Here is a 26,795-nt window from a genome sequence, read left to right as displayed (position 1 = left end):
CTTTGGTTTAAAGAGGTAGAGGTAGGAAAACAAAACTTACACCAAAGCATTTCGTAAACACTTCAATATTTTCAGCAAAATAGGCAGCCAACAAGTTGAGAATATTGATGATTTTGGGAAGGATGCTTTCCATAATCTTGTTTTCCAAAAAATTTGCTTGTAGATGCTCCTTACAGATGGTTTGGAGCATGACTTTAATGCTCTGCAAGAAACATTATGAATTATAATTTGGGCAATTTTATGGGTGTTTAATGACCAAAAATCTGTGTGGTACCTGTAAATTAGTTGAGAGTTGTAGCGTTTATTCGCCAAGCCAAGCAGTTTCAAAGAGAAGGTCACACTGCATCGATCGTGAATATATATGCGTGTGCGACACCTAGTGGATTTGTACATAGAAATAATACCACATCTCCCCTTTTGCAAAGGCAACATAATCAAACACAATTAGCGCAACAAAACACAATTGCACTACAAATCCAGTCGTTGCGGTTTTTTAACTAATCTACCAGAGCGTGTAGTATAGGGCTGTTCCTGAGTGGGCACTGGGTGAATGTGCCTTCTGTTACGCCTCAGTTCACCACTTTCCCCACGGACAATGTATGACCGCGGTGCAGCGTGAGGTGATATCACTTCGCAGTGACGAAAATCACCGTCCTTGTTAATCCAGGCATACGTTTCCGGACTTAGGTTAGGTAACCGATGTGCGCGATGTCGTGCATCATATTGTCTTTTTTGGTCAGCTTTAATTCTTTGATCACGTCGCCGAAATTCTTTGAGGAAGTTCCAATTAGGCACAAGGAGGTTCTTCCTGATGGGGACGGTTGTTCGCACTCTTCTGCCCATTGACAATTCTGCGGGAGACCAACCAGACTTCACAGGGGTTGATCGGTATGCCAGCAACGCTGTGGGAATGTCTTCTGCTTTTCGGAGTAGCCCTTTGTTCGTTTGACCAGCACGCTCTGCCTCGCCATTGCTCTGAGGAAAATATGGACTACTAGTAACATGCCTAAACCTATACGCAGCTGCAAATTCTTTAAAATATCTTAAAGCGAATTGTGGTCCGTTGTCGGAAACAACCTCTTCAGGAATGCCATGGCGAGCAAAAACAGACTTTAAATGCAGTATCGCACTCTCCGAAGTGGTGTCTTTTAACATTTGGGCGATTTCGATGAATCTGGAAAAATAATCCACCACCAACATGTACGTTTTGTTGTTAAACAGAAAAAAGTCGCAAGCCACTCGTTGCCACGGATAATCTGGCAATACAGACGGATTAAGTGGTTCAGCAGAGTTTCTACGCCATTTCGCACAAACGGCACAATTGCCAACATAATTTTCAACGTCCGTATTTATTCCGGGTCACCACACAGATTTCTCCCTCTCTCTACATTTTACAACCCCTTGATGTCCTGCATGAATATTTTTTAGCACACTTGAACGCAACGAAGCACGTATTAGCAAACGATCGCCTCTCATAATCAGACCTTGTTTAATGGACAGGTCTTCCGAGACCCTTTTAAATGGTATTAATTTGCAGTCTAACTTTGCAGGCCACTTACTTTGACAGTACTGCATCACCTTTGAACAAACTGGGTCCAACTTGATTTCATGAACAATTTCCTTCAGTCGCCGATCAGATACTGGCAAGGAAGCTATTACTGCCGACACATATTCCTCCACTTCATCAGAAAACATTTCTTCTTTTTCCGTTTTGCCAACAAGTGGAAATCTGGACAGTGTATCTGGAGTATAAAGACTCTTTCCGGGTACAAATACCATGTTATAATTGTACCACATTAGTCTCATGCAAAATCTTTGTATTCTGGAAGAAAGGTCATCTATATTTTTTTGCTTAAGCGGCACAGTAATGGCTTGTGATCGGTTTCAATTGTAAATTTTAAACCATTGAGGTAATCTCTAAATTTTTCACAGGCCCAAGTTACCGCTAGAGCTTCCTTTTCAATTTGAGCGTAACCTTGCTCAGTTTTACTCAATGATCGTGAGGCATAAGCAACAGGCAACAGATGCCCTTGAACCTCCTGTCTGATGACAGCACCAAGGCCATAAGTAGATGCATCAGCTGAAACTACAGTGCGCATGTAGGGGTCATAATGAGTTAACGTTGGTGGACTAATCAAGCGTTCTTTAATGATCTTAAAAGCTTTATCTTGAATATCCTCCCAAACCCAGTCAGTACTTGTTTTTAGAAGATTTCGTAGGGGTTGAGAAATTTCTGCCAAGTCCGGAATAAACTTTGACAACTGATTTGCCATGCCCAGGAACCCTCAAACCCCTGATACATTGCTAGGTCTCGGCATATTTTTAAATGCAATTAGTTTTTCGGCATCAGGTTTAATGCCGTTTTGGTCTATCACGTGGCCCAAGAACTTTATACTCTGCTTGGAAAACTCACATTTATCATTTAACGTGACACCCGCTTCCCGCAGTCTATTTAGAACACTTACTAGACGTTCACCATGCTCCTGTTTGGTGTTTCCAAACACTAAAACGTCGTCCATGTGACAAACAACACCGTCCAGATTAAGAAGAATGGACGACATCTGACGCTGGAAGTGCTCCGGCGCTAGCGATATGCCAAAGGGAAGTCTATTGAAGCAAAAACGGCCATTGGGAGAGATAAATGTCGTTAGTAGTTTTGAACTATCGTCCAAAGGAATTTGCCAAAAACCCGAATTAGCGTCAAGTTTAGTAAACAATTTTGCTTTCGACAATTTTGACAATGTTTCATCTACAGTGGGGAGCATTAATCTCTCGCGGAGTACACTTCTGTTTAGTTTTGTGTAATCCACACATATTTTAACCTTTCCACTTTTCTTTCGAACCACCACCATACCTGAACACCACGCTGTCGGCTGGGTTTCTCTAGATATAACACCAGACCGTTCCATTTCCTGCAATGCTTTGCGGACAGCTTCTTGAAGTGGAAGTGGCACTCTTCTGGGCGTAATCAGACAAAACGGGTTTGCATCTGGTTGTAGGCGAATTTTACAAGTCTCTGTAAATTTTCCTAATCCCGTGAAAACAGTGGGAAACAACTTACGATAATGCTCAGCGGAATCAAGGTGATTTATTTCAGAAAACAAACACAGTTCTTTAATTGCAGGCCACCCAAGCAATGGCTTACTGACGGTATTAATTACGAAAATGTCATGAAATATTTCACGGTGGTCACTTTTCAAACAAGCACGAAACTTTCCACAGACTGCTAATTGCTCTTTCTGTGCACCTAGCAGTATTTGCGATGTTGGGGATAATTTGACAGATGGTGTATTGCGAAAATGTTCTAAACCGACGACTGTAACGTCTGCACCGGTGTCTATCCTAAAATGCATTGGTTTGCCATTAACATTCAGCCATACCGTTGGTGCATCTAACGCAAAGTTAGTTTTAACATTACCTACAAATGGTTCAGAGTCATTCCAGCTTGCCTGTTGAACACAATTAGTTGCCCGTTCCTTGCACAGTCTTTGGTAATGCCCCCTCCTTCCGCAATTAAAGCAGTTTCTTTGTGCTGCGGGACAGGTGTGTCGGCCCTTAAGGAATAGACCACAATTCAGACAATCTTTGTTATAACAAACATCCTTAGATATTTGTTACGGCCATTTGGTCTCCACTTTCCGTTGTGGTTGCGAACTTTATAACGGAGTTGAACACCGGACGACAATTCAAACAAGAAGCAACTCAAACAGGTGAGGAATTCCTCAACAAACTCATGAAGTGTGGTTGGAACTTGTACCTCATCAGAATTCACAAGTTCAAGAATACACACACTTTTACCCTCTCAACACTGTGTTTATTGATAACAACAACAAGTAGCACAAAATATGCGCAATCAGCAAACATTCAAATCAACCATTAAATTTTGATGAAAGTTTAAATTAGCCGCGAAAGAACCAGTTGATATTGAGTGCCAAACAACAATTGATTCTTGTTTGCAGTAAAATATACTTTTCAATGATATACAAAATACACAGGGCGAGGTTTATTTACAAGGCGTGTGAGAGGGGGTTTTGAGGGTTTTTTTTAAACTTTTTTTTGGTGACATTTAAAGGTAGCAGATTATATTTTCATCTGCCGATAATTTGTATTCCATGAGTTGATTAAATGGAATGTTTCCAGCATCATATTTACAAGTAAACGTTGATCCAGAGACAAAATGTAGTAAGATAGTCACTGGAAGCACGGGGAATCACCGCATCATTGTAATGTCCAAAGTGATTCTACCCAAGTTGATGTCAAGCGTTCCAACACTCACATATAATAAGAGTGTCCATGTGTTGGATGACGTGTGACGTGGACGACGAGTCCGATTAACTCGTCACGTGACTCATATCATGGTACATAAAATGAAGACCCACAAAATACATCCAAAAAGCAAAACTAAGCAAACAGAGTGCGTACATCAACCAAAATTCAGGTGTTTTTGTTCTTTCGATTGGGTCTGACGTCAAAGATGTTACTTTGTCCTACTTGTGAGATTTTTAAATGGAAAGATGTAACTTGATATATCAATTTTAGGTTGTAATTACTTTGCCATAAGAAACTAAATAGTATTCTACACAAAGAAGGTACGCGTGACGTCAAAAAAGATTCAGTTCTATCCATTTTATGCCAGGAAAAACACATTTTGCACAAACTGAATGCAAGGTTTATTTACAGATCGGTTTCTGCTTCAACCACATGTAAGTTTTCTCGGTTAGCAACCACAACCACATCCTCCTGTTGCTCTTCCTGTGGTTGACGTCTGAAAACGGCACGTAGGTCATCCCGGACTCTATCATAAAGCAGTTTCGGTGCGTTGGAGTAGATGAGGGGATTTAGAGAGCTGTTGATGGGGAGCAGGATAATTGCTGACACAGCGTACATCACTGGAGGCATATGGACTCCACCGAAGTTTACAAATGCCATGATTGAAATTGGAACCCAGCAAAAAAAATCGGTAATTATCAGTCGAAGGATTTTCTTTTGCATTTCTGCCGAAACAAACAGCATTAATGGAATAATATGTCTGCAAATACGAATGTGCTTACCTTTGTTTTGTTTTGCAGTCCTTCCATCTCTTAGTCTCTCGTTCACTTGCCTGGCACTGGCAGTTGTCTTCTTATATATCCAAAAATACGTAATTGCCACAAACATGAAGGCCAGGAAGTTAAGAGTAATGATAGCGATTGAATATCCCCATGCCTTGTCGTTGGTTGTTACATACAGTTTGCTGATGCAAACACTGCTGCTGCTGTAATATCTACACATAAACAATTTTGTAGCGATAGAATTGAAGATTTTGCGCAAATAAAAACGAACCCCAAATATCCAGAAATATCAAATAGCTCAGTGTAATTGTAATCCTCTAGAATATCCATAAAATCCATCCAGGAATTAGCATCATTTACTCGCATGAGGGCAGTGTTGAGTGCTTGGGAATTGTTGCTTGTGAAGTTGTGTTGGAAAGTTACATATCGATCCAAGAAGCTATTCATGCCTGTATACGCAAATATTTAATGTGATTTGAAACTGGTTTCACCACCAACATCTACGACAATTTCTTACTAGAAAAGTCGACTGCAACATTGTCAAAAAACGGATTCTCATTCATCCAAGCTTTAGTTTCAAACAAATGTTGAAGTTGAGTTGTGAGTGGAATAAAAGCAATTGTAAACGAGAATGCCCAGGAGAGGATAATGGAAAGGATGACAGTTTTCAATTCCGGTTTCAAGGATGCATCGAATGGCTGAAACAAAAGAGAACATTGACATGTGTTTATTCAAAAGAAAGAAGTTTTGCAAGCTCGGTGATTATATCAATTCGATGGGCGGGGAATGTAGTTGTCAGTTCGAATCTCATCGGACTAAAAATTGTTTCCTCTTTCTCTACCCTGTAGATCCCAAATTGGGCAAAACTACGTCATTTCAACAATATTCGTTGCAATTTCGTTTCTCATGTCTGGCTTAGAATCTAGCGATAGCTGTGAAAGTGACAATAAATAGGTTTCCAGAGGTAAAGGATTTCCAGAAAGAAAGTTGTCATAAAATTTTGGAAAGGGCCGTCACCGGTTCAACGGAGTTGGCGATAGCTGACTAAACCAAATACAATTGTTTCACTTACGTTTTTCACAGCATACAGTCGGAATATGGTCAACAAAACCATTGTAAACACCGATGTTTCGCTTGAAAGCAAAACCAATACCCCCATTGTGGTGCAACTTCTGCTTGATCTCCAAATAAGGTCATTGGCACAATAATTTCCGGAGTATCTGACACCAGCGGCTCCCAGCATGATCAGATAAAATCCCATGAGTAGATCGGAAACGGATAGATTTAAAACGAGCAGATGGTTTGTGCGAAATGCAGCAGATTGTGATTCTGTCGTCGCCAACGTTTTGCCTTCCATCACCATGACAACCTTAAAACAAATTAAAGGAATATAACACGTGTTCCTATTGTGCAACAAAGCCAAAACAAACTTAGTTTAATTTACCAAATTTCCGGCAATGGCGAGCATCCCCATTATCCATACAATGGTTCGTAGAAATGGGTTTGCAATCAACTCGTATAGTGATGAAAATATGTTTTCGTTGATCACTTTTGTATTTGTTGGGCACTCGTCTGACCAATCAGAGCAGTCGCCGACTCCATTGAATTTCTATATGGAGTAAATTAAAGAAAACTTTGTAGTTAAGTTGGTCATATTGGCGTCTGTAAACAGCACAATGCGAAATTACTCTTTTGTATGTAATTGGTGAACAACGGAACTATGGAAATTGGACAAAAAATGTGTACTGTAAAATGCATGTGTAGTTTTGGGTACGTGGAAGGCGTGTGACGCGCTATTTAGTCAGAAATCTGGCGACAAAAATAAGAATTAATTCGTAAACTGGCAGTTCTCATCTGGTGGCAAACGTTGAGGTGTGCTTGTGTGGTTAGGTGTAAAGAACGTGATTTGTGCAGTGGGTCGCACTTTATTCTTTGGTATTCGTCCTTTTAACATTGGGCGCTTCTAAATTATGAAAGTATCCGACTCTGTAGATCGGCTCCCAACTTTTGTTTTGACGGTGAGCCGTTAGTGCAGGGTGAACTGAGCGTTTACCATAGTTGAGGTTGGGAAATTAAGCGCTAAAAAACGGAGAAAAGTTCTTTCTAAATCGGTCCTAAAACTTCCATACCCGCCCTCCCAATAACTTTAGTCCGAATTCGGGATCGCTGAACTAATTTCGGTCACAACATTAACATGCACGGAATCAAAACATCTTTGCCACAGGACACAAAACTTTAAATATTGTTAACATGTGTTTACCTTCTCCTTCTTAACGAACAATGGATCTTTATTTTCGCAATAAAACCTTCCGTCATTTGTGCAGTTTATTTCGTCACTTTGATCATCGCAGTTAATTGTGAGGTCACAAACATCCGATTCGTTTATAGACATCTGTCACAAGAATCTGGGAAATACTTAAACCGTCTTTGTGGTTAACTGTGTGCGAAAGATTCAACAAAGGGCATTATGACAAACAATACTGAACAACAGACACCGAAACCTACTTTCTTTTATAGTTAAAATACAGCTTTGAAGTGATTTTACCGTAACTCTTGCAATTAAGGTGTCTTTAATTTTTTGTGGTTTTGTTGACGAGAAATAACTTTACTTTGGCTCCGTTGAACGCTGGACAGTAGAATCTTCCTTTCTTTGTGCAGTTTTGTTCTGGATATTCGTCACTTTCATCATTGCAATCGATGAAACCGTCGCATACTTTGGACATAGGAATATTGAGAAGTCCGTCTTTTGTGTCGCAGTGTTTCCGATGTGTGCAAAGTTGAGGATCTTCATCGTGGGGGAAGAATCGTCGACCTGTGACGAATCGTCGATCTGTGTCACGATTGTAGATCCCATCTCTGCAATCCCTCCTCCCATCGCACAGTAGTTTGTTGTCGAACCTCCTCCCCAACCAATTCTGTGCAAAACACATCACGTGATTCCTGGTATGTTTTTGTGCGAACAATTTGTTGCTCATGCTGGAAGGAATATTTTGGTTATTATTTTAAACGAATGTTTTATTATATATTGTTAGGCTTGCCAGGAATTCCTGTTGCAAGAGTTATTTTTATTAATAAGTTTTGAAACAGATTTCTCTGCCACAAAATCTGTGAATCCGGTGGCGAAAGACCAGCAGTGACCTTAAACTTTTTGCATACAAACTCAATTTGTCAGGTAACAGTGCGCATGTGGGACACCTAGAAACGTCCAACAAAACATCGACAGCAACAAACATCATGACAGCAAACTTGTTCGAGACTTTTCTACATGGGAATGTGATCACTATGTGATTGTCATGCATTACAAGATGTTTATTTTTTTAAGTTTTTTTTTCAACCAGGTAAAAAACAAAGAAAATAACAAAATAAGCTTGACGAACAAATACAATTTGTGACGAAAGGGAGAATTAACTGCTGCTATTTTTGTGCCACTTGTTAAAAATGTAGGAATCACAAATCAGTACTACATGCCCTGTTGGGTGGTTTTGTGCATCCCAAATGCACATAAATTCCACGCATGTCAACCTTGCACAGGAAACGTCTGGGGAACTCGGTACAAGCACGAGTTCCAACTGTTAACGACCTTGAGGTATTTTTTTAGTAAACTAATAGGATTTTGTAAATAATTATTATCACGTATTGAAGTCTTGTTCGAATTTTTGCAAAATAAACTTTTGAAATTTTTTTTTCAATGTTTCAGAATGAGAAATGTTGCATGCGAAGCTAGTTTTACTCGCCACCACATCCCATAGTTGGTTTTAAACAATGGGAAGGAATTCCAAACTCCGAGCTTTTGAGATTAAGGTAGATTACAAACAGTTAACAAATGTGCAATGTGTCAAAGAGAGCGAACAATTTTCCATGATGATAAGGAATCTGATTGAAAATATCTAAAAGGTTATAACTCGCGATAAAAGTATTCAAACGAATCCGTAGCAATATTACGGGGATCTTTGTCGGCTACGACGGTGAAGCTCGGTATTACGAAATGACTCAACCTCATAAAACACCGGGTTCGTACATCGTCCGTGAAGATAATGGCAAAGTGAGATGCGGCGGAAGTCATATCCACCCTAGAGCAGCCGAATGCAACGCGCTTTGGAGAAACTAGTTAAACCCTGTGTTTTATAGCAACCAAGTAAGTTTAGTGTGGTTTTTGGTGTATGATGTCAATGAATGTTGTCCACCAGTATAAAACAACGTCTGTTCAACGTAATCTTTCTACATGCAATAGTGTTTGAAGTGGTCGCGATGGCGCCACAGACAGAACAAATATTCACGTTTAAACTGGAGTTTGTCCAGCAAGTGAGTAAGTACATTGTGTTGGTAAGAACCTACAAATGTACGTAAACATCTAAACCACTTATTTCCGACAAAACAATAAGTTATGCATTCTCACTTACCCAACACTCCCACTCCCCCTGCATGTAGTTGGTTGTTGTTGTTGAGCAGTCGTTCTTCACTTCCTCATCAACACTGAAAATATTTGAATGTTTCGCGTTTATTTTATAATTAAAAGCTTAAATTGAGTGCAGATGATATTTACTTGCGACTCATGTAGTAATTAAACAAACGTGTTTGAAACATGGGAATTCAGCTCAGAACTGACCCAAAATTACGTAAGGACGTTAAACCTCCAAACACCTGCTGGACTCTACTGAAGCAAAAATGCCTCACACTGGATTTGTTACAACATCTTGTCATAACATTAATAGTATGTCAAGAAATATAAACAATACCGAAGATTCGCTTTATCTTAATTGGCATTCAAAACACGGTAGCTGAAGAACAGACAAACAACCACCTCAACCCAATAAATAAAACTGTTACTTAGTATTAGTAAGCAAGTTTTCTATGCTTGGTCGTCCATTATTCAAACACTGTTGCGTCACAAAGGTTGATGGTTTGTAGTGCTCAGATATGCGATAACTTGCATTTAAAGTCTTTTTCGACTGCAATACTTTGTAATCAAGGTCAAAAACGTAATCGACAGTAAAGGAATGGGTATTTTCCTGCATCGGCGAAACACATCTATAACACCTGCATTAGTTTATGAGTCATGCCAATAAAAACAAGTCATGTAGTATTTACAGACACTTAACACACCTTACACTATTGTTACGAATTTTCTTTCCTTCACGTCACCTTTCACTTTTGTTAGTTATTGTATGTATTTCATTGTTTTCACCTTTCTTGCTGGCACCTTGTAATTTCACTGTTTTCTTTCGTCGTTACCACTTATTTATTATATTGTTTTAAGCACGTATATCGCTTTTAAGTCTCTCACTTCACTTTCACCACACTATTTTATTACTTTCGTCTCCCCTCTCCTATTATTTTACGCTCCGCTTATGCCCCGGATGTGCCGCGTGTCGAGAAGGCGCATCCTGATTGGTTGGTGATTGTTTTGTAGCGAAGGATTTCCCTAAATCTAGCGAGTCTTCTTCTGGGCGTCGCGTTGTGAACATCTCAGTGTTGTGTGAGTTGTCGGGATCTTTGCCAGAACGTCTTGTATTGTTTTTAAGTCGCTTTGAGTTTAACACGACGTCCAATAAGTTAAATCAGCCAGGGTTACTTTGGCTTTGTGGTGAGCCGTTATTGCAGGGTTCTGGGCAGTATCAGAATTAGGAAGGCAGTTTTGTGCAAAGTACCTAATTAGGTAGAAGGGTTAATTGGGGGATAACATCGCCACCCAAAAAAAATCTATCCTCTTAATTGCAAAGCTGCCGAAATAATTCCGTAACAACTTGGCGAGCACGCCAGGACCCTGTCACCACACCCGGCTGGTTTTACTGGGAAGCTCCCGACGTGTATTTTGGTTTTATGATATTTTAAAGGTTGGTTTTTCTTAACAATGGCTTTTAATGTTTTAATGCAACCTCCGCCTTTACGGCCGGGAGATGACCTAGGACAGTATTTTAATGTATTTGAGTCATATTGTACGAGCGTCGAGGCCTCAGAAGAAATGAAACGACACCTGTTCCTGGCAAGCATTGACAACGACTTGAAATGGACAATACAAGAAAAAGACGCAAACTTGTTCGAGGTTTCCTACAAGGACCTCAAAGAACGCGCATTGCGCCAAAGGGCTACTGGTCAACACGCAGAGCGCCAACGCGCCGAGCTGATAATCCGCGTGCAATTACCTGGCGAATCAGCACGTGAATTTGTTTACGCCCTACAGACACTGGGCCATGGTGCCTACAGCAACTCCGCTGACGCGGCCCTTAAAAATGAGGTTCTGTACATTACCTTACTGCAAGGCTTGCAAGACCGGCGCCTCGCGGACACTATCCCGAATACCATCAAATATGAGCGATCATTCAGAGCCGCAGCTCAAGTCGTTGTCAATACGCAAACACCGAGCTTTGTCCAAGTCGCTGCGGTAAACACAAAAGCATCAGAGATGGGATTAGTACTAAAAAAATTAGAAGACATGGAGAAACGGTCCAAGGAAAAGAACACACAACTCGAGGACACCTTAGCTAGGTTACAAGCTCAAGTGGATGCCATAAAGCGCGAACGACCACAATACAACAGCGTGCGAGACAACAACGTGCGAGCACGGACTTGCTATGGTTGCGGTAGACTGGGCCATATGCGGCGCGACTGCCCGCATACGGGTATGCGCACAAAGGACGTCGACACGAGACGTCAAAACATACCACGTACACCTGCGTTTTCCAGATCCATTCGCCGCGCATCGGAGATAAAATGTCACTTCGACCAAAAACATATAACTCGAGATGCACCCAAATGCTTGGCGCCAAAGTCGGTACAAAAACCCGCTACACCCGCAGCGCCGTTGCGGTTTGTCAACTTACTGGTCGGCCGGACGAGGATGTGTGCGTTGTTGGACATCGGCTCCAGTGTCTGCTTGATTAATACCCTAAAGTGGCATTCCTTAAGCGCCGAGCATCACGACCGGGTAAACAGGTGCTCAAAGAAGAACTTAGTCGGGGCCGGTGGACAGCAATTGGCGGTAAAAGGCTGCGTCGAGCTTCTCCTCCGAGTGGGAGGATTGATGACTCACGCGAGTTTTTACATTTGTAGCACGACCTTATTCTAGGATTAGATTTCCTCCAGTCAAACAAATGCCAGATCTGCTACGAAGCCAACGTACTAACAGCGGGGGATGCAAGCGTGCCACTCTCGCATTCTCCGGTGCCGTTGCCACAACCTTCCGAGGTGTACGTCGTCGACGATGTCACCATCCCCGCGTTTACCGAGGTATGTGTAACAGCAAACTTTTGCCAAAAGCCGCACACCGGAGAAACCCCTTTTCTAACTGAGAAGATAGACGGGTTTGTGGAAAAATATGGGTTGTTGACGGCTACGAGTATAACGATGGCACAGAGTAACACTGTTGGGGTCTATGTCGCGAATTTGGGGGACGAAGCGGTAGAAATACCAAGCGGGTCAAGGATCGCCCAGGCATCGCCTGTTTATGCCTTTGGCAATGTCGAATGTCCAATGTCTGGCGCATGTGTGGTAGTCGATGGATCGTCGGCGAAAAGTAAACACCCGGATTGTTTTGGCGGCTGCGCAGAAATTTGTTCGGTGTCACCACACGAAACAGCGGATAACCGTGACCCGTTTAAGTGCATTATAGAGCAAGCTCAGATCGGAAACCACCTAACTGAAGAACAAAGAGGAGAGCTGTTTGCCCTTCTTCGCGCCAACCAGGACGCCTTCTCAACATCTGACGTTGACCTTGGACGCACGGATGTGGTGCGTCACGTGATCGACACAGGAAATAACGCTCCAGTGCGACAGCCACCCCGCCGCATGCCCCACCACAACAAGGCGAAAGTGGAAGAGATTTTGGCAGAAATGGACTAACAAGGACTGATTCGGCCGTCTAAATCGCCGTGGAGCAGTCCGATCGTGTTGGTTCGGAAGAAATCCGGTGAGACTCGTTTTTGTGTCGATTATCGCAAGCTAAACGAGCTAACTAAAAAGAACAGTTACCCGATCCCCCAGATAGACGACAGCCTTGACCAAATGTCGAACGCGGCGTATTTTTCTACGCTAGACCTGAAATCTGGTTATTGGCAGGTCGCTATGGATGCCTCTTCGCAAGAGAAAACTGCGTTTACCAGTCACGTCGGCCTGTTTGAATTTAATGTAATGCCTATGGGTCTATGCGCATGGTATTAAGCGGAATCGAGTGGCGGGGTGCCTTAGCATATCTGGATGACATTATTGTTTACTCCAATACTTTCGAGCAACACTTAAATCGACTAGCTGACGTCCTAGAGAGAATTCAAACCGCGGCTTTTAAAGCCGTCTAAGTGTTCGCTTTTCAAAGAGGTGGCTTTTTTAGGTCACGTATTGTCGAAGGACGGAATACGATGCGACCCCAACAAAGTACAGTCGGTTTCCGAATGGCCCACACAGTAATGTGAAGGAGATCCGGCAGTTTTTAGGCCTAACATCTTACTATCGCAAATTTATTCGTGACTATGCGAAGATCGCAGGTCCCCTCCACAGGCAGACAGAAAAAGGAAAGCGGTTCCAGTGGGACGACCAATGCCAGGACGCCTTCGCTCAGTTGAAACGGTACCTTACGACGGCTCCGATCCTTTGCTACCCTAACTTCAATAAGTCATTCATACTTGACACGGACGCATCCGATACTGCCGTGGGATGCGTCCTTTCCCAGGAAGTTCACGGTAAGGAGTGTGTTGTGGCTTATGGCAGCCGTACCCTAAATAGGTCAGAGCGCAACTACTCGACCACGCGAAAAGAACTGCTCGCCGTAATATTTGCGACCAAGCTTTACCGTTGCTATCTCCTTGGTCAAAAATTTATGTTACGGACTGACCATTCCTCGTTGAGGTGGCTGTGGAAGTCAAAAGAATTATACAGGCAATGCGCGCGCTGGGTCGAACATCTCTCCGCCTATGATTTTGATATACATCACAGGGAGGGAAGCAAACACCGTAACGCGGACGCACTTTCCCGTCTAGACTCCCTGGAGGATGATCCAGAATGTCCATACAAGATAGCTGATGAAGGTCGAGGGATTGAACAGGTTAACGACGTGGACTTGAAAGCAACCATCGGATATGAACAGAACGAGCTGTTGGAGCGGCAGAGTAACGACCCGGAGCTAGCTGCCGTAAGAGAATGGGTCAAGAGAGGAATACGCCCGAAATTTAAAGCGGTCAAGCGAGAATCCGCCGCGATTCGCCACTACTGGTCCCGTTATAGTGGCTTGTTACTGAAGGCGGACATTCTTTGTTGGCGCGGAAACTCCTCTTGGGAGGATGATTTAAAAATCGTTTTGCCGACAAGCCTGGTCTGGGAAGCGACGTCCAGCTTACATGATGATGTACATGGAGGGGGACATTTGGGCTTTGCCAAAACGTTAGCAAAAGTTTCCGAGCGGTTTTATTGGCATAAATGGCGCGAATCTGTCGAGACGTTTTGTCGCAACTGTATAACGTGCCAATACAACAAAAAGCCAACGCAACATTTTCAAGCGCCGCTTATACCTTCGCATGAGGATAAACCCATGCAAAGGATTGAAGTAGATGTTATTGGGCCACTACCACTTACCCGTTCGGGTTACCAATTTATACTGGTAGCCTGCGACCTTTTCACGAAATACGTTAGAGCGTGGCCGATGCGACACCAAACCGCAAATGAGACCGCTAGCTTGCTTTACCGCTATTGGTTTACGGTGCACGGCGTCCCGGAAACAGTACATTCCGATAGGGACAAATTTTGAAAGTCACCTGTTTTCCGAGCTGTTGCGCCTGATGGGCTGTAAGAAAAGCCGTACTACGTCATATCACGCGCCCGGAAATGGCGGTGTCGAACGCAATAATAAGACCATAATAACAATGATAAGAAATTACATACAGAAAGACGAACGACGATGGGACGAGGCGTTGCCAGGAGTAGTCGCGGCTTACAACGTAAGCGCCCATGAAGCAACGGGAGAAGCTTCGCACACCCTTCTGACCGGCCGACCGTTGCGCCTTCCGGCAGATTTATTGGGATCCCTCCGAGAAGATTCAAGACGATCTTACGGAGTGGAGATCGACCAGTTACGCGACGGCCTAGAGCTGGCCGAAGAAATTGTCAGGGAAAGTCTTGCGACACAGCGCAAGCGTATGGAAGACCGCTACAACTTGCGACAACGGGGAAAGCCATACTCGATGGGAGACTATGTGCTGTTAACGAACCCGGTCGTTCCCGTAGGTCGGTGCAAGAAATTGCAGTATCCCTACAAAGGTCCGTACCGAGTGGTCGAAGTACGCGGGCCTGTGAACTATGTCATTGAAGATGGGACTGGTAAACAACAGACTGTCCATTTCAATCGGCTGAAACCGACCACAGATACATTCCCAATGCCCGCTGAGCAAACGGCGGAACCTCCGCAGGCTGAAGATCAACAACCTAAGTTGGTGTATGTATTTAGGCCAAATACAACCCATGTGGACAATGGAGAGGTATCGAGTTCACCGGATAATTCGGGCGGATGCAGAAGGTCTACACGGACGCGACGCCGGCCAGTTCGATTCTCGTCGGAGACACACGTGTAGACCAATGTCCAACAGGAGTAGGACAATTGTTGGATTGGGGGGAGTGTTACGAATTTTCTTTCCTTCACGTCACCTTTCACTTTTGTTAGTTATTGTATGTATTTCATTGTTTTCACCTGTCTTGCTGGCACCTTGTAATTTCACTGTTTTCTATCGTCGTTACCACTTATTTATTATATTGTTTTAAGCACGTATATCGCTTTTAAGTCTCTCACTTCACTTTCACCACACTATTTTATTACTTTCGTCTCCCCTCTCCTATTATTTACGCTCCGCTTATGCCCCGGATGTGCCGCGTGTCGAGAAGGCGCATCCTGATTGGTTGGTGATTGTGTTGTAGCGAAGGATTTCCCTAAATCTAGCGAGTCTTCTTCTGGGCGTCGCGTTGTGAACATCTCAGTGTTGTGTGAGTTGTCGGGATCTTTGCCAGAACGTCTTGTATTGTTTTTAAGTCGCTTTGAGTTTAACACGACGTCCAATAAGTTAAATCAGCCTGGGTTACTTTGGCTTTGTGGTGAGCCGTTATTGCAGGGTTCTGGGCAGTATCAGAATTAAGGAGGCAGTTTTGCGCAAAGTACCTAATTAGGTAGAAGGGTTAATTGGGGGATAACATCGCCACCCAAAAAAAAATCTATCCACTTAATTGCAAAGCTGCCGAAATAATTCCGTAACACTATTGCAAGTCATAGATTTCTGGTGACGCATTGGATGTCAGTGGTTTCAATCCAAAGGATAAACTAATGCTTTATAACTTACTAATGAAACTTGCCACAATCTTTGATTTTCCCAGGTTGACAAAAACATTCGTCACTTTTATCGGGACAGTCGATGACGTCATCACACACACTTGACCTTGAGATGATCATGGGGTCATTTGTACATTGGAAACATAAACGATGATTAAATGTCTGAGAACTTCGAATGTCTCTGCAAATGACACAAATCCATTCTGTCTAATCTTAACGGAAGGAATTTTTAACCAACCACAACAGTTCACAAATACCTGACATCTCCATTCTCCGAGGTGTAACACAAATCAGATTTATCATCACAATCTGCAATGCCGTCCCATAGCAACACCTGCGGAAGATTGCAATTTCTGCCATTACGAACACATTTGAATCCATGTCCATTATTCCAGTGTTGGAAAGCTGGACAGTCATTGCAAGGATCGCCATCACAAACAGTCGAACGTTTCCGACAAGATGAATTCGGACACTGGAAGTGGGTGGGGCAGATGTCACACAGCGTTTTTCCAACACATTGGATCATTCCTTTGCAAAACTCCTTCACTCTTAGGGCGCATACTTTGTTTGAATCGAAGTAGTCAAACTTGTTGTCGCAACTGTAACAAAAGTAATGTATTACGTCATATAACAATAGTTTTGCGACATATTGTTTTTGTAAATGGCTGACAATCTGTATATATTAGGATTGGTTTTAAATAAACCAGATTAATGCCAATTAGTCATGCACGACTGGGTATGCAGATGTGTGAATTACAATACACAACCTACGACTTTACAATAATTTCGCGTAACATCTGCTGAAAAAAACTAATAGAAAGCAAATTGGAGCCAATATTATAAATTCAATGAGCTGTAAACAGTTGACCATTGTTTCGACCTAGATGCATCCATACCGAGAAAACAAGGACGATGAAAACTATTGGAATTAGATAAGCGTCTGAAACTCAGTCAAGCAAAAGCAAATGTATCAAGTCTCTCGCGAAGTTGTGACGTTTTCCTGTTTCCGTTTTCTTGTTTCAGCTTTCTCGTTTAATGAGCTGTTCTGATAGATTTACTGAAGCCACTCTAAGCAAAACCAGTCCCGCTCTTGTTAGGGATGCTTTTGTTTTGAGAGGAGAGTTGGGATGCCAGTGGCCAGTCCTTGCGCTATTTGTGGAGTCGTACAAGAAACCGCGTAATCAACTACGCGAAGGCAGTTTTCCAGCTTAGTGTTTCGGCCGGTGGTTTGAAAGAGGTTAAACCGTTTGCAACGGACGACAACCTTGACGTTAAAGACCTTTTCAACCCTGCTAAAATCAGGAACATTTAAAGCTGTTGAAAGAAGAGAGTGGTGATAATGCAAGAATCAGTACTCGCCCAAAACGTTATTCCTGACTGTTAACCTCATGTAAGATCGGCAACCGAAAAGGTTTGATTTTGTGAAAAGAACGACTTTCCAAGCTTTCAATAAATGTCAATGAACGAAAAGCAGCAGCAAATGCAGCAGCAGACGCAGGCGCAAAACCACCGCAAACCGTAGATAAGGTTAAGACCTCAGAGGCGGGCGCAGCTTCGCTCGTCCAAACGAAAGACGACCGACTCGTATCCCAACCTGGGTTCAAATCCCGGTCTTTTCAGAAAGCTCCGAAAGGAAATGACCGCACTAGTCAGGCGTGTGAAACAACGTTGTACAACATACACTGAAGGCAAAGCAAACTTTTTCTTTAGTGACATAACAATATGACCTTTATGCATCAATTAGTTTTGTTAGTTATGAATTTGTTGCAACTTCAACACATCCTGTTTTTTATCAGCCAATATCTTGTACTTTTGTCATTGTTATTGACAATGCCGCCTACTTCGTACATACGTGTGTGCATTTAGGACTTCCGGTCCCATCCTCTTAAACTCGTTGCCTCTGCAGGGATTGGATATGTTACGAGGCGGTCAACGTCCCCCTCTTTGTTGACCTCTCACTTCTCTCTCTTTTAAAACAATATTACAAACCCCGCACAACACCTTTCCTGAAGTCGTCCTGGCCGATGTCAAATATTCTATAAATATAAATTAATCAACCTTTTCTCCACCCCATTCTTACATACGCAAAACTTAATCCTGTACCATTACTTAATTAATTTTTTTTTTGCTCTTCACGTTTAACATAACTTCCTCTTTCTGGCGTTTTTTCCTATCCTCTTTACTCTTCTTCCACATTTATCTTTCCATTTAATATTATGAAATATGTGTTTTCCGTTATTTGCCACCGTTTATATTATTTCTGTTTCTATGCGCAAAAGAGCCATAATAATCAATGAGAGCTGCAGATAGGGTGTATACACGCACTGTTGCGACCTGTAAGGTCTCATCAGTGCAGCTGTTGATGTGGCACTGTGCTAGTTGGTAGACTAGCAGGCACACAGATTTCCACTTTGTGGTACCTTTCGGTCAATCGTCGATTGGATCCCAAACAGTTGTTTTGGCCATAGTGCGCTCCACGTGGTTCGTCTGTGTTGATTGGTACCTAGTTTGGCACCCAACATATCGACGATTGACCGAAAGGTACCATCTGTGTGCCTGCTAGTCTACCAGCTAGCACAGTGCCACATCAACAGCTGCACTGATGAGACCTTACAGGTCGAAACAGTGCGTGTATACACCCTGTCTGCAGCTCTCATTGATTATTATGGCTCTTTTGCGCATATTTTTGTGTGATATTCGTGGTGGCGGATTAGTTTTCCAGTACAAAAACAGAAAAGAAAACAGTGGCCAACTGTCTGCAGCTCACAGAATTCATATTATTGGCTCCACTTTGCTTGCATTCAAGATAAGGAAATCCTGCTAAAATTATCAACAAGGAACTTTTACAAATTTGCCATCTGCTGCAAAACAGTAATTCGTCACCAGCTGTTCAAGATTCATTTGGCTCAAAATAAAAATAAAGCAGTCCAATATTTATCATTAAAACATCTTTTTTACCACAACGGGATTCGAACCCAGGATATCCCGGCCACGATCAGACTTTCTTCTTGGTATGGAGAGGTGGCCAACTTGTCAGCGAAAGCAATCGAGCTTCTGAATAATCGATTCACATGCGACGGGAGTATTTAAAAGGTAGGTCGAATTTTTGGAAAGTTTCCTGTATATTTTTGCAGAACCATGTTTGCTGCTTGAGTTCGAGTTGGGCAGAAAACCTACGTGGGTTTCTGCGGCGTCGCATTTAAGGTAGTTTGCGTAGTTGTGTTGGATTACCGAAGAAATAAAGTACGCATTTCACAAACAAAAGCTTTTACGTCTGTACGTGCGATTTCATCAGAAAGTAAATCAGAATAACATTAAATGCGTTCCTGTTGTAAGTGGGTATACACTTTTCGTGCGATATAATTGTCAATTCCTTAACACAGAGTTGTGGAAGTAAATGCATTATGATTGTAACGTATTTATACCACCTACAATATCACAAATATTTTAACTTTCGTTCTGCGCCAAAAATGTTTTACCGAGGAAACTAGTAATAAAGGCACAGAATGTTGCTTCTTCGTATTGTCAAGTAATACCACATGTGTGGTAATAATGCCACGTGTTACGTAACAATGTGCCACGTATTTGGTAACAATGCTCAATTTAAAAACAATCTGTTAAACTGGCGAACATGAAACTTTTAGTTTTCTCGGTAAATTATGCAAAACGATTGACGATTACGTTTATTTAAAATTTTGTAAAGTCAACGCAAACTGTGATGCGATCGACGTGTTGGCCACCCCTGATATAAACCTTTACTTATCTTAGATTAACTCTTTGCGCCACCCACTGGCCACTTCATACCTCAACAACATTATTGTTAACACAACGAATGTAGAGAACATATTTAAGTGCTTTCACCTCATGTAAGGACTGGTGAGATTTTCAGGATAAGTGGGAAAGTTGGCCGGTTTTTCATCACTTCTGTCACTGCAGTCGGGATCAGCATCACAAAACCACTCAGCCCACACCTCCCTCTCATCATCGCAAGTGAACCCTGCACAAAACACATGAACGTAAATCAATTTGAAATCCATCAAAATCTGTAGAACTAACCAATATATTAAATTAATTGAGAGTTTATGATTTGTAACAAAATACTTACTATCGCCATCATTATACTCTGCTGAAGCAATTGTGATGAAGGAGAGCAGGATTCCAACCACCTTCAACCAATACCTGATAAAAACACAAAGAATTTATATCTTGTAATGATATGTTTCGATAAATCAGGAGAATGACGTCATTATGGATTTTAGTGGAGTTTTACATACTTTATGTCCAAGGAACACTGCAAGGTTATTTAAGTTAAATGGTAACCTCCAAAATGGCTTTTATATAAACTGTCGTCACTTTTTTGTTTTTTGTTTTTATTCTCATCCGCTTGTTGCTCAAACGCTTAGAATAAATATTCAGTAGTTTTCGCCAAATCTCGACAGCTCACGGAACCCTTCATATTTTTTGATGAAACTTATATTGAAAGAGTTTTTTTTGCCAGTTTTGGCAAAAACAAAAAATTAATCACCACATATGTCTGATATAAATACTTTAAACTACGTTTAATTTTCTCCAGCCGATCCGTCGGGTTTCCAGTGCATACAAAGGCCCGGCAAATATTGTAAGCGACATTTTATATCTTAAAATAATTTTTGCGCGATATTAACGGACTGAAATTTCGTGTCGCCCTCACAATACGAATGGCGAAGCGTGAGAAAAGACTCATTGAACATTTACTTTGATTCACAGGTTGTACGCGTTTAACTTAGCTCCAGTCTAGACAAAATCCTGATCAAAATGCTTGTCCCAACCATGATGCGACTCTGCACAGAAGTAAGGACAAAAAATGTTTGCGCTTAGTTTGACGCGGGAAGATATTTTTGTTCATTGTTATCCCGCGCAAAAATTGTGCCTATTTATTGTTTTTCCGACATAAATGTGGCTGTTTTTTAATAATAGCTCACAAACCTTGCTCCCATTTTTAGTCTGTCGGACCCTGTCCTGATCCGTCTTAAATCCTCCCTCTGATCAACCAAAGACTTCTGCAACACAAAATGTTTTGAGTTGGGTAAGTTACAGTTTAACAAATCCTCGCAAAGTAACCAGAATTAAACGACTTTATCTGATATAACGTTTGCTGACGTGGATTCGTAACAGCTAATCTACGCATACCTATATAAGGTTGAAAAAGTTGTTTGCAAATAAGCTAGCCTAAATCACAGCAAAATATCCCAACTCAGCATCAAAAATATTTTTCCTGTGGAAATATCAACATATCAATGTACATTGTTAAGTGGATGCCCAATCTATGCTCATGCAACCTTTCTATTGTCCTTAGGTTTGCCTTCGCACTAAACATCGCCAGCGATTAAATAAAGACAGGCATTGTTACGTCAATAATGTGGATATTCTGCATTGTTCCTTTTATCATCTGACATTTATTATGACAATATTTTTTTTTCTTTGCATTTTCTATTGTCCCAACACGAGACTAGGACGCAAGGGCCAAGCGATTCTAAGGATCCCATGAGTATCAATAGGTGTTCATGAACGAATTGGCTTTTTAACTGATAGATTTCTACACCTAAGTCCTTTTTTTTTGAAAAACAAACAAGGAATGGTAGCTTCGAGACACAACACCTTACTTAACGCTAAGAGTTACCTCTCTTTTGTCAGTGGCCGAAAGCCATTCCAATAGAATTGCATTGTGTGGTATTTTCGTGATATTACTCATCATAACACTTCCTGAGTTTGGGGAAATTGGTTTTCACTTGCAGGCATCACGCGAATTCCAGACGATTGTCTTTCTGCAATCTAATATCACGCGACGCTATATTTATTCACGGCGTAATTGTGTTTTGGTTACATTCGATCGTCCTATTACGACGTTATGTTAAAAATACGAATATCTTTATCTGAGGCCTACCTTGTTCGTATACTTCTATAATATTGTAAAGAGTTTCGTTTTGAGGCGCACGCATTAATTACTTACCGAAACTAAACATGTTTATTGTAAAGAAACTAAACATGAAGAAAATATCCACAGGAGTTGGTGATAAAATCGCCCGGAATAAACAGTCGGTGAGTATTGTGTTGACTTCTTCCCTTCAAAAGGATGCAGCGTATGTTGAAGAATTTGTGCAAAATTAAATTTTAAGCTCGCCGGAGTTCCCGGTCCTCTTTCCCGCAGATTTTTGTTTCAACACTCGATCCCCCTCTTTAAACAGCGTGAGGAATGATTTCTTGCTTAGCATTCAAATATTTCCATAACGATGGTTGCAAGTTGATTGACAGATTCGTGCGCGGCGCTTCTCGCCTGCCACTCTGGCAAATTTAATGTTGGCTTCTTGACTGGAGAACCCATATAGTTTTATCGGTATTTTTACTTTTTTATTCGGCGAATCGCAAACTTATAGAATATCGGAAAAACTTTGAGAGATAAACATGACATTTAACTAAGCACAGAAATAATGGTGGTCATTCAGGTATTTTATTATGATGTCACAGTGAATTAGACATAGAGCAGCGATCCGCAGACTTCGTTTATTTACGTCAAACTTCCAAAGTTTCGTGTCTGTTTTTTTTATGATTTCCTCCATGAATATTTGTGAATCAAACCATCAAACAAACAACGCTCCTTAGCAGCATGTGAAGCCAACGTCTTCTTTCGAATATCAAACAAACATCCGAACTGAATTTATCATTTGCAGCAGATAATCAGGGACAGGCTTGGGTTGAAAGTAGTAGTGAAAGGGCGGACTTCACGGACTTTCGAAAATTTACGAGACAAACAATCTTGCTGAACGTGACTAAATTTTGGGCACCCGTGGTGAGGGAGGACGAATGAAACCGACAAAATGTTTTACTGCGCAGATAAAAGAGCTGTGTGTGCAAGAAAAGGTAATGGTTTCGTTCGATGTGTTTTCCTGTTCACCAACGCACCGGTAATGTTGGCCGCGAACGTAGCAGCAGAAAAATTACGAAACGACGGAACATTGGAACAATGTTGCTCGTTGCTCGTTGCTGTCACACATTGTAGATGTCTTCTTTTGGTCCTGGATGCCACCTACCTTTGTTTCAGAGGTAATCCTTATTAATGATTTTTGTTACAGCCATTTGGTCTCCACTTTCCGTTGTGGTTGCAAATATTTCATAATGGAGTCGCTTGAACACCGGACAACGTTAGTCAGCCCTCCTCAGTTTTGGGGACGTTATGTTGATGTCTCATTCGTTGTCAAGCAACGGGATGACGTGCAGTCGCTGCTCTCGCATCTCAACTCTGTAGAACCAAGTCCACATAATGGAGTGCAAACATTGTGGTGAATTGCCTTTTTCGTAGAAGAGAAGAGCGGGCGATCCTGACCACATTTTTTTGACCACGCTGGGATTGGAACCCAGGTTATCTCGGCCACGAATCCCGATCAGGTTTTCTTCTTGGCATAAACGGTCTCTCGCCTTGACCAATGCTGCCAATCAACCGCCCAGACCTCACTACAATTGTATACCACAAAACTACTTATTAATAGTATTTCGCCCCCAAGTGGCGGCTATGTGTTCACTCGAGCACACACTTGATAATAAACGACGTTGAGCGACTACAAGAGGTGATGGGTTACGTTGATAAACCACTGCCAGGTATAGTTGTCATACACGAAGGAAGACAGCTTTCACGCAATTACGCAACACAACTGATAACTTGCTAAATGATTTAACAGGTTTCCTTTGGGGATTCACCTTAATTGATTATATTTTCGCCTACACGAAAATTAACAATGTAATTTAACGTAGAGGACGGCTTATAGGAACCCGGTCCAAGGAATGGTGTTGTAAGGTGACAACAACACTCTTGATTGCGTTTGAAATGTCACAAATGAGCATTCTTACACAAATTTATTTCCGTCGTTGGTTGGCAGAAGAATAATAGTAAAATTACTGACCGACCAACCCGTTTGCAGACGTTTTAACGGATATCTTCCGAAATGCCAAAATTAATGTTACATCACGACAAGAAATGATGACGCAATATTGTTGAGCATTTGCAAAGAAATCGGTCCCGGAAAAGAAGCTTTTCAGAAGGTGAAGATCAAAACTTTCATAATCCAGGAATCCCCTGACATTCGTGACATCACAATGTGGTTTATTGATAACTCACAAACTGATCATTATTGTTTGTACTGCGTTCACAATGTGGATTATGTTCACATAATGAGGCGACTGTTACACTTTTTGTGACGCTTGAAACACTAAAATAGTTCAATATATTATGGTGTGCGAGTTGGCGATATGTTATACTAAATATAATACATTTTGAGAACAAATTGCACTAACCTGTCACAATCTTATGTTGCTCAGGCTTCAGAGGTGTTAAAGCGGCAAGACACAGAAACACGGTTTGGTCACTTGATGGCGCTGTTGACGAGTGACGACACAGATGAGAGCGGGCAGGACGGAAGTGACGAAAGCGACTTCACGGATGAACAAACTTTGAACCAACATGTTGATATTTGTTGTTGGTGGAAAAGTTTTGTTTGGTGCCGACTTGGAAGTTATGCAAGCTACGTAAATTGTACTTTGGAGTTTCAAGGATTCATGAAACTAAGCAGAATATTGGGTTCAACTTGAGATGTTAATAGGCTTTGTACAAGAGGGCATAACTTGGCAATGAAAAATAATAGTAGTTTTTGTTTTGAGCTGATTTCATTTTATTGACTTCCACATTTGCTGCCTTTGTTTCATTTAAACTTACAATAGGAGCAAAGTGAATTGAACTTCTACTGACGATATTTTACAGACCAACAGCTCTTCATTAAACAATGTCAAAACAAGCAAGAGCATTTGACAGCAAGAAACTTGTAAGCTACTACTGCTTGTACATGTGTGTTAACTTATTCTGTGTATTTAATAAAAGTAATTGTTTTTCAGGTAGGCGAGTTATTTACATTAACTTACGGGGCATTGGTTTCACAACTTATCAAAGATTATGAAAAAGATGAAGATGTAAACAAACAACTCGATAAAATGTAAGCTACATTTTGCAGATATATACATTAAGCATATAAAGTGGTTATGTGAATCTCTATAACCCATAAAACCTTTTAATAATCCTCACAAATGTGTCCCTGTATTATTTGTTTAATCTGCATGCAATTTTATGCATATACAAACTTTTTGTTCCAAGTAAATCTCATAATTTGGTCCCCCCCATAAAAACTATATTATTTTTGTGTTAAACAACTTTAGGGGCTACAATATTGGAATACGTCTTGTTGAAGATTTTATGGCTCGCTCTAACATGGGAAAATGTCAGGATTTCCGTGAAACAGCAGATGTTTTGTCTAAAGTCAGTAAGCTGTGTAATTTCTTCATATGTACATGTGTAACCGACATGACTCTATGTTAAGGAATTGTATTGTAATGCACAAATCCATATATTTAAAGCAAGGCATGCAACATATTATACCTTGTTCTTCCACCTCAACCAAAACTTTATGAATAGATTCTACATTGCAATGTTGGCGTTAACAAAGTCAAAAGATACTGGTTAAGTGCCTGGATGTACAGTTGTATTAATATGAATACCATTGCTTTTTAGTTGTGTAATGTTGTTCTTTTTTGATGTATTAAGTGCTATTTTTAGATGGCATTTAAGATGTACTTGAACATTACCCCTACTGTGGCAAACTGGTCACCAGCAAATGATGAGTTTTCCCTTATGCTGGATAACAACCCCCTGGTGGAGTTTGTGGAGCTCCCCGATGAACATTCCAAGTTAAGTTACTCCAATATTTTATGTGGGGCTATTCGTGGAGCACTGGAAATGGTAAAAATATGTTTGTTTCAATTCTATAAAAAAATAGATATATGTAGCAAGAAGGTGTGAACTAACTTCTCCCTGCCACAACTTGATACTGTATGTTAATAGAAAGGCAGCTATTCCAGTTTTTTGTGTTGCTGCCAGAGTAAATTGTTTAACTTTCCTATGGGTAACATTGCTCTTTTAGAGTTTCTGGTGTGAAATATGAATGTAATCTGGCAAATGTGAAGACTGCATATTAACTTCATAATGTTTTATCTGATACCGAGTAAATTTCCTGTAAACTACTTTGTTCACCTCCCAGTTGCAGCTGGAGGTGGAAGTTTGGTTTCCAAGGGACAGTCTAAAAGGCGACAACGTAACTGAACTAAGAATCAAGTTCATCAAAAAACTAATGGATGCTTTACCGGCTGGGGAAGATTGAAAAGCACTGAATCTCTTCACATATTGTTGAGAGAACAGATGATTATCCAACAGAGATTTGTGAGAAGGGGGACAAAAGCCTCTCAAATTTTCTCATCACAAATTTCGTGCTTTGTGTTTTGAAGCCAAAGTAGTCACAGCTTTTAAGACTTTTTGCAAACCTTATTTCATGTTGTTAATGGTGCAATACAGTATCAATGTTTCAATGATT

General features: G+C 41.3%; 4 protein-coding genes and 1 pseudogene across 4 annotated transcripts; 3 read left to right on the top strand and 2 right to left on the bottom strand.

Annotated features, from left to right (window-relative positions):
* Window positions 1–4,674: 4,674 nt before the first annotated feature.
* LOC145895981 (G-protein coupled receptor GRL101-like) lies at window positions 4,675–5,630 on the bottom strand. The gene is made up of 4 exons (XM_082984748.1): window positions 5,569–5,630; window positions 5,323–5,500; window positions 5,052–5,263; window positions 4,675–4,994 (listed from the first exon to the last, which is right to left on the bottom strand). The coding sequence occupies exons 1-4, from the start codon at window positions 5,612–5,614 to the stop codon at window positions 4,675–4,677; spliced, it is 756 nt and encodes a 251-aa protein (XP_082840874.1). The 5' UTR covers window positions 5,615–5,630.
* Window positions 5,631–6,852: 1,222 nt separating this feature from the next.
* LOC145895980 (uncharacterized) lies at window positions 6,853–21,385 on the bottom strand. The gene is made up of 8 exons (XM_082984747.1): window positions 21,316–21,385; window positions 20,456–20,529; window positions 20,212–20,347; window positions 16,790–16,949; window positions 16,361–16,557; window positions 9,452–9,524; window positions 7,864–7,966; window positions 6,853–6,860 (listed from the first exon to the last, which is right to left on the bottom strand). The coding sequence occupies exons 1-8, from the start codon at window positions 21,324–21,326 to the stop codon at window positions 6,853–6,855; spliced, it is 762 nt and encodes a 253-aa protein (XP_082840873.1). The 5' UTR covers window positions 21,327–21,385.
* On the top strand, window positions 10,903–14,784 carry LOC145894598 (uncharacterized; annotated as a pseudogene).
* Window positions 14,816–15,604, top strand: LOC145894597 (uncharacterized). Its single transcript, XM_082983215.1, has 2 exons — window positions 14,816–15,210; window positions 15,376–15,604. The coding sequence occupies exons 1-2, from the start codon at window positions 14,816–14,818 to the stop codon at window positions 15,602–15,604; spliced, it is 624 nt and encodes a 207-aa protein (XP_082839341.1).
* Window positions 21,386–24,350: 2,965 nt separating the features above from the next.
* Window positions 24,351–26,781, top strand: LOC145894096 (trafficking protein particle complex subunit 3-like). The gene is made up of 6 exons (XM_082982551.1): window positions 24,351–24,423; window positions 24,700–25,199; window positions 25,270–25,367; window positions 25,588–25,687; window positions 25,985–26,167; window positions 26,466–26,781. Exons 2-6 carry the CDS (start codon window positions 25,161–25,163, stop codon window positions 26,583–26,585), a joined length of 540 nt encoding a protein of 179 aa, XP_082838677.1. The 5' UTR covers window positions 24,351–24,423; window positions 24,700–25,160; the 3' UTR covers window positions 26,586–26,781.
* The last annotated feature ends 14 nt before the right edge of the window (window positions 26,782–26,795 follow it).

The sequence above is a fragment of the Ascidia mentula genome, chromosome 3 (assembly GCF_947561715.1).
Source record: "Ascidia mentula chromosome 3, kaAscMent1.1, whole genome shotgun sequence".
In the NCBI taxonomy this organism is placed as follows: Eukaryota; Metazoa; Chordata; class Ascidiacea; order Phlebobranchia; family Ascidiidae; genus Ascidia; species Ascidia mentula.
The sequence above is the reverse complement of the archived record's forward strand: the minus strand, read 5'-3'. Positions and strand labels throughout refer to the sequence as shown.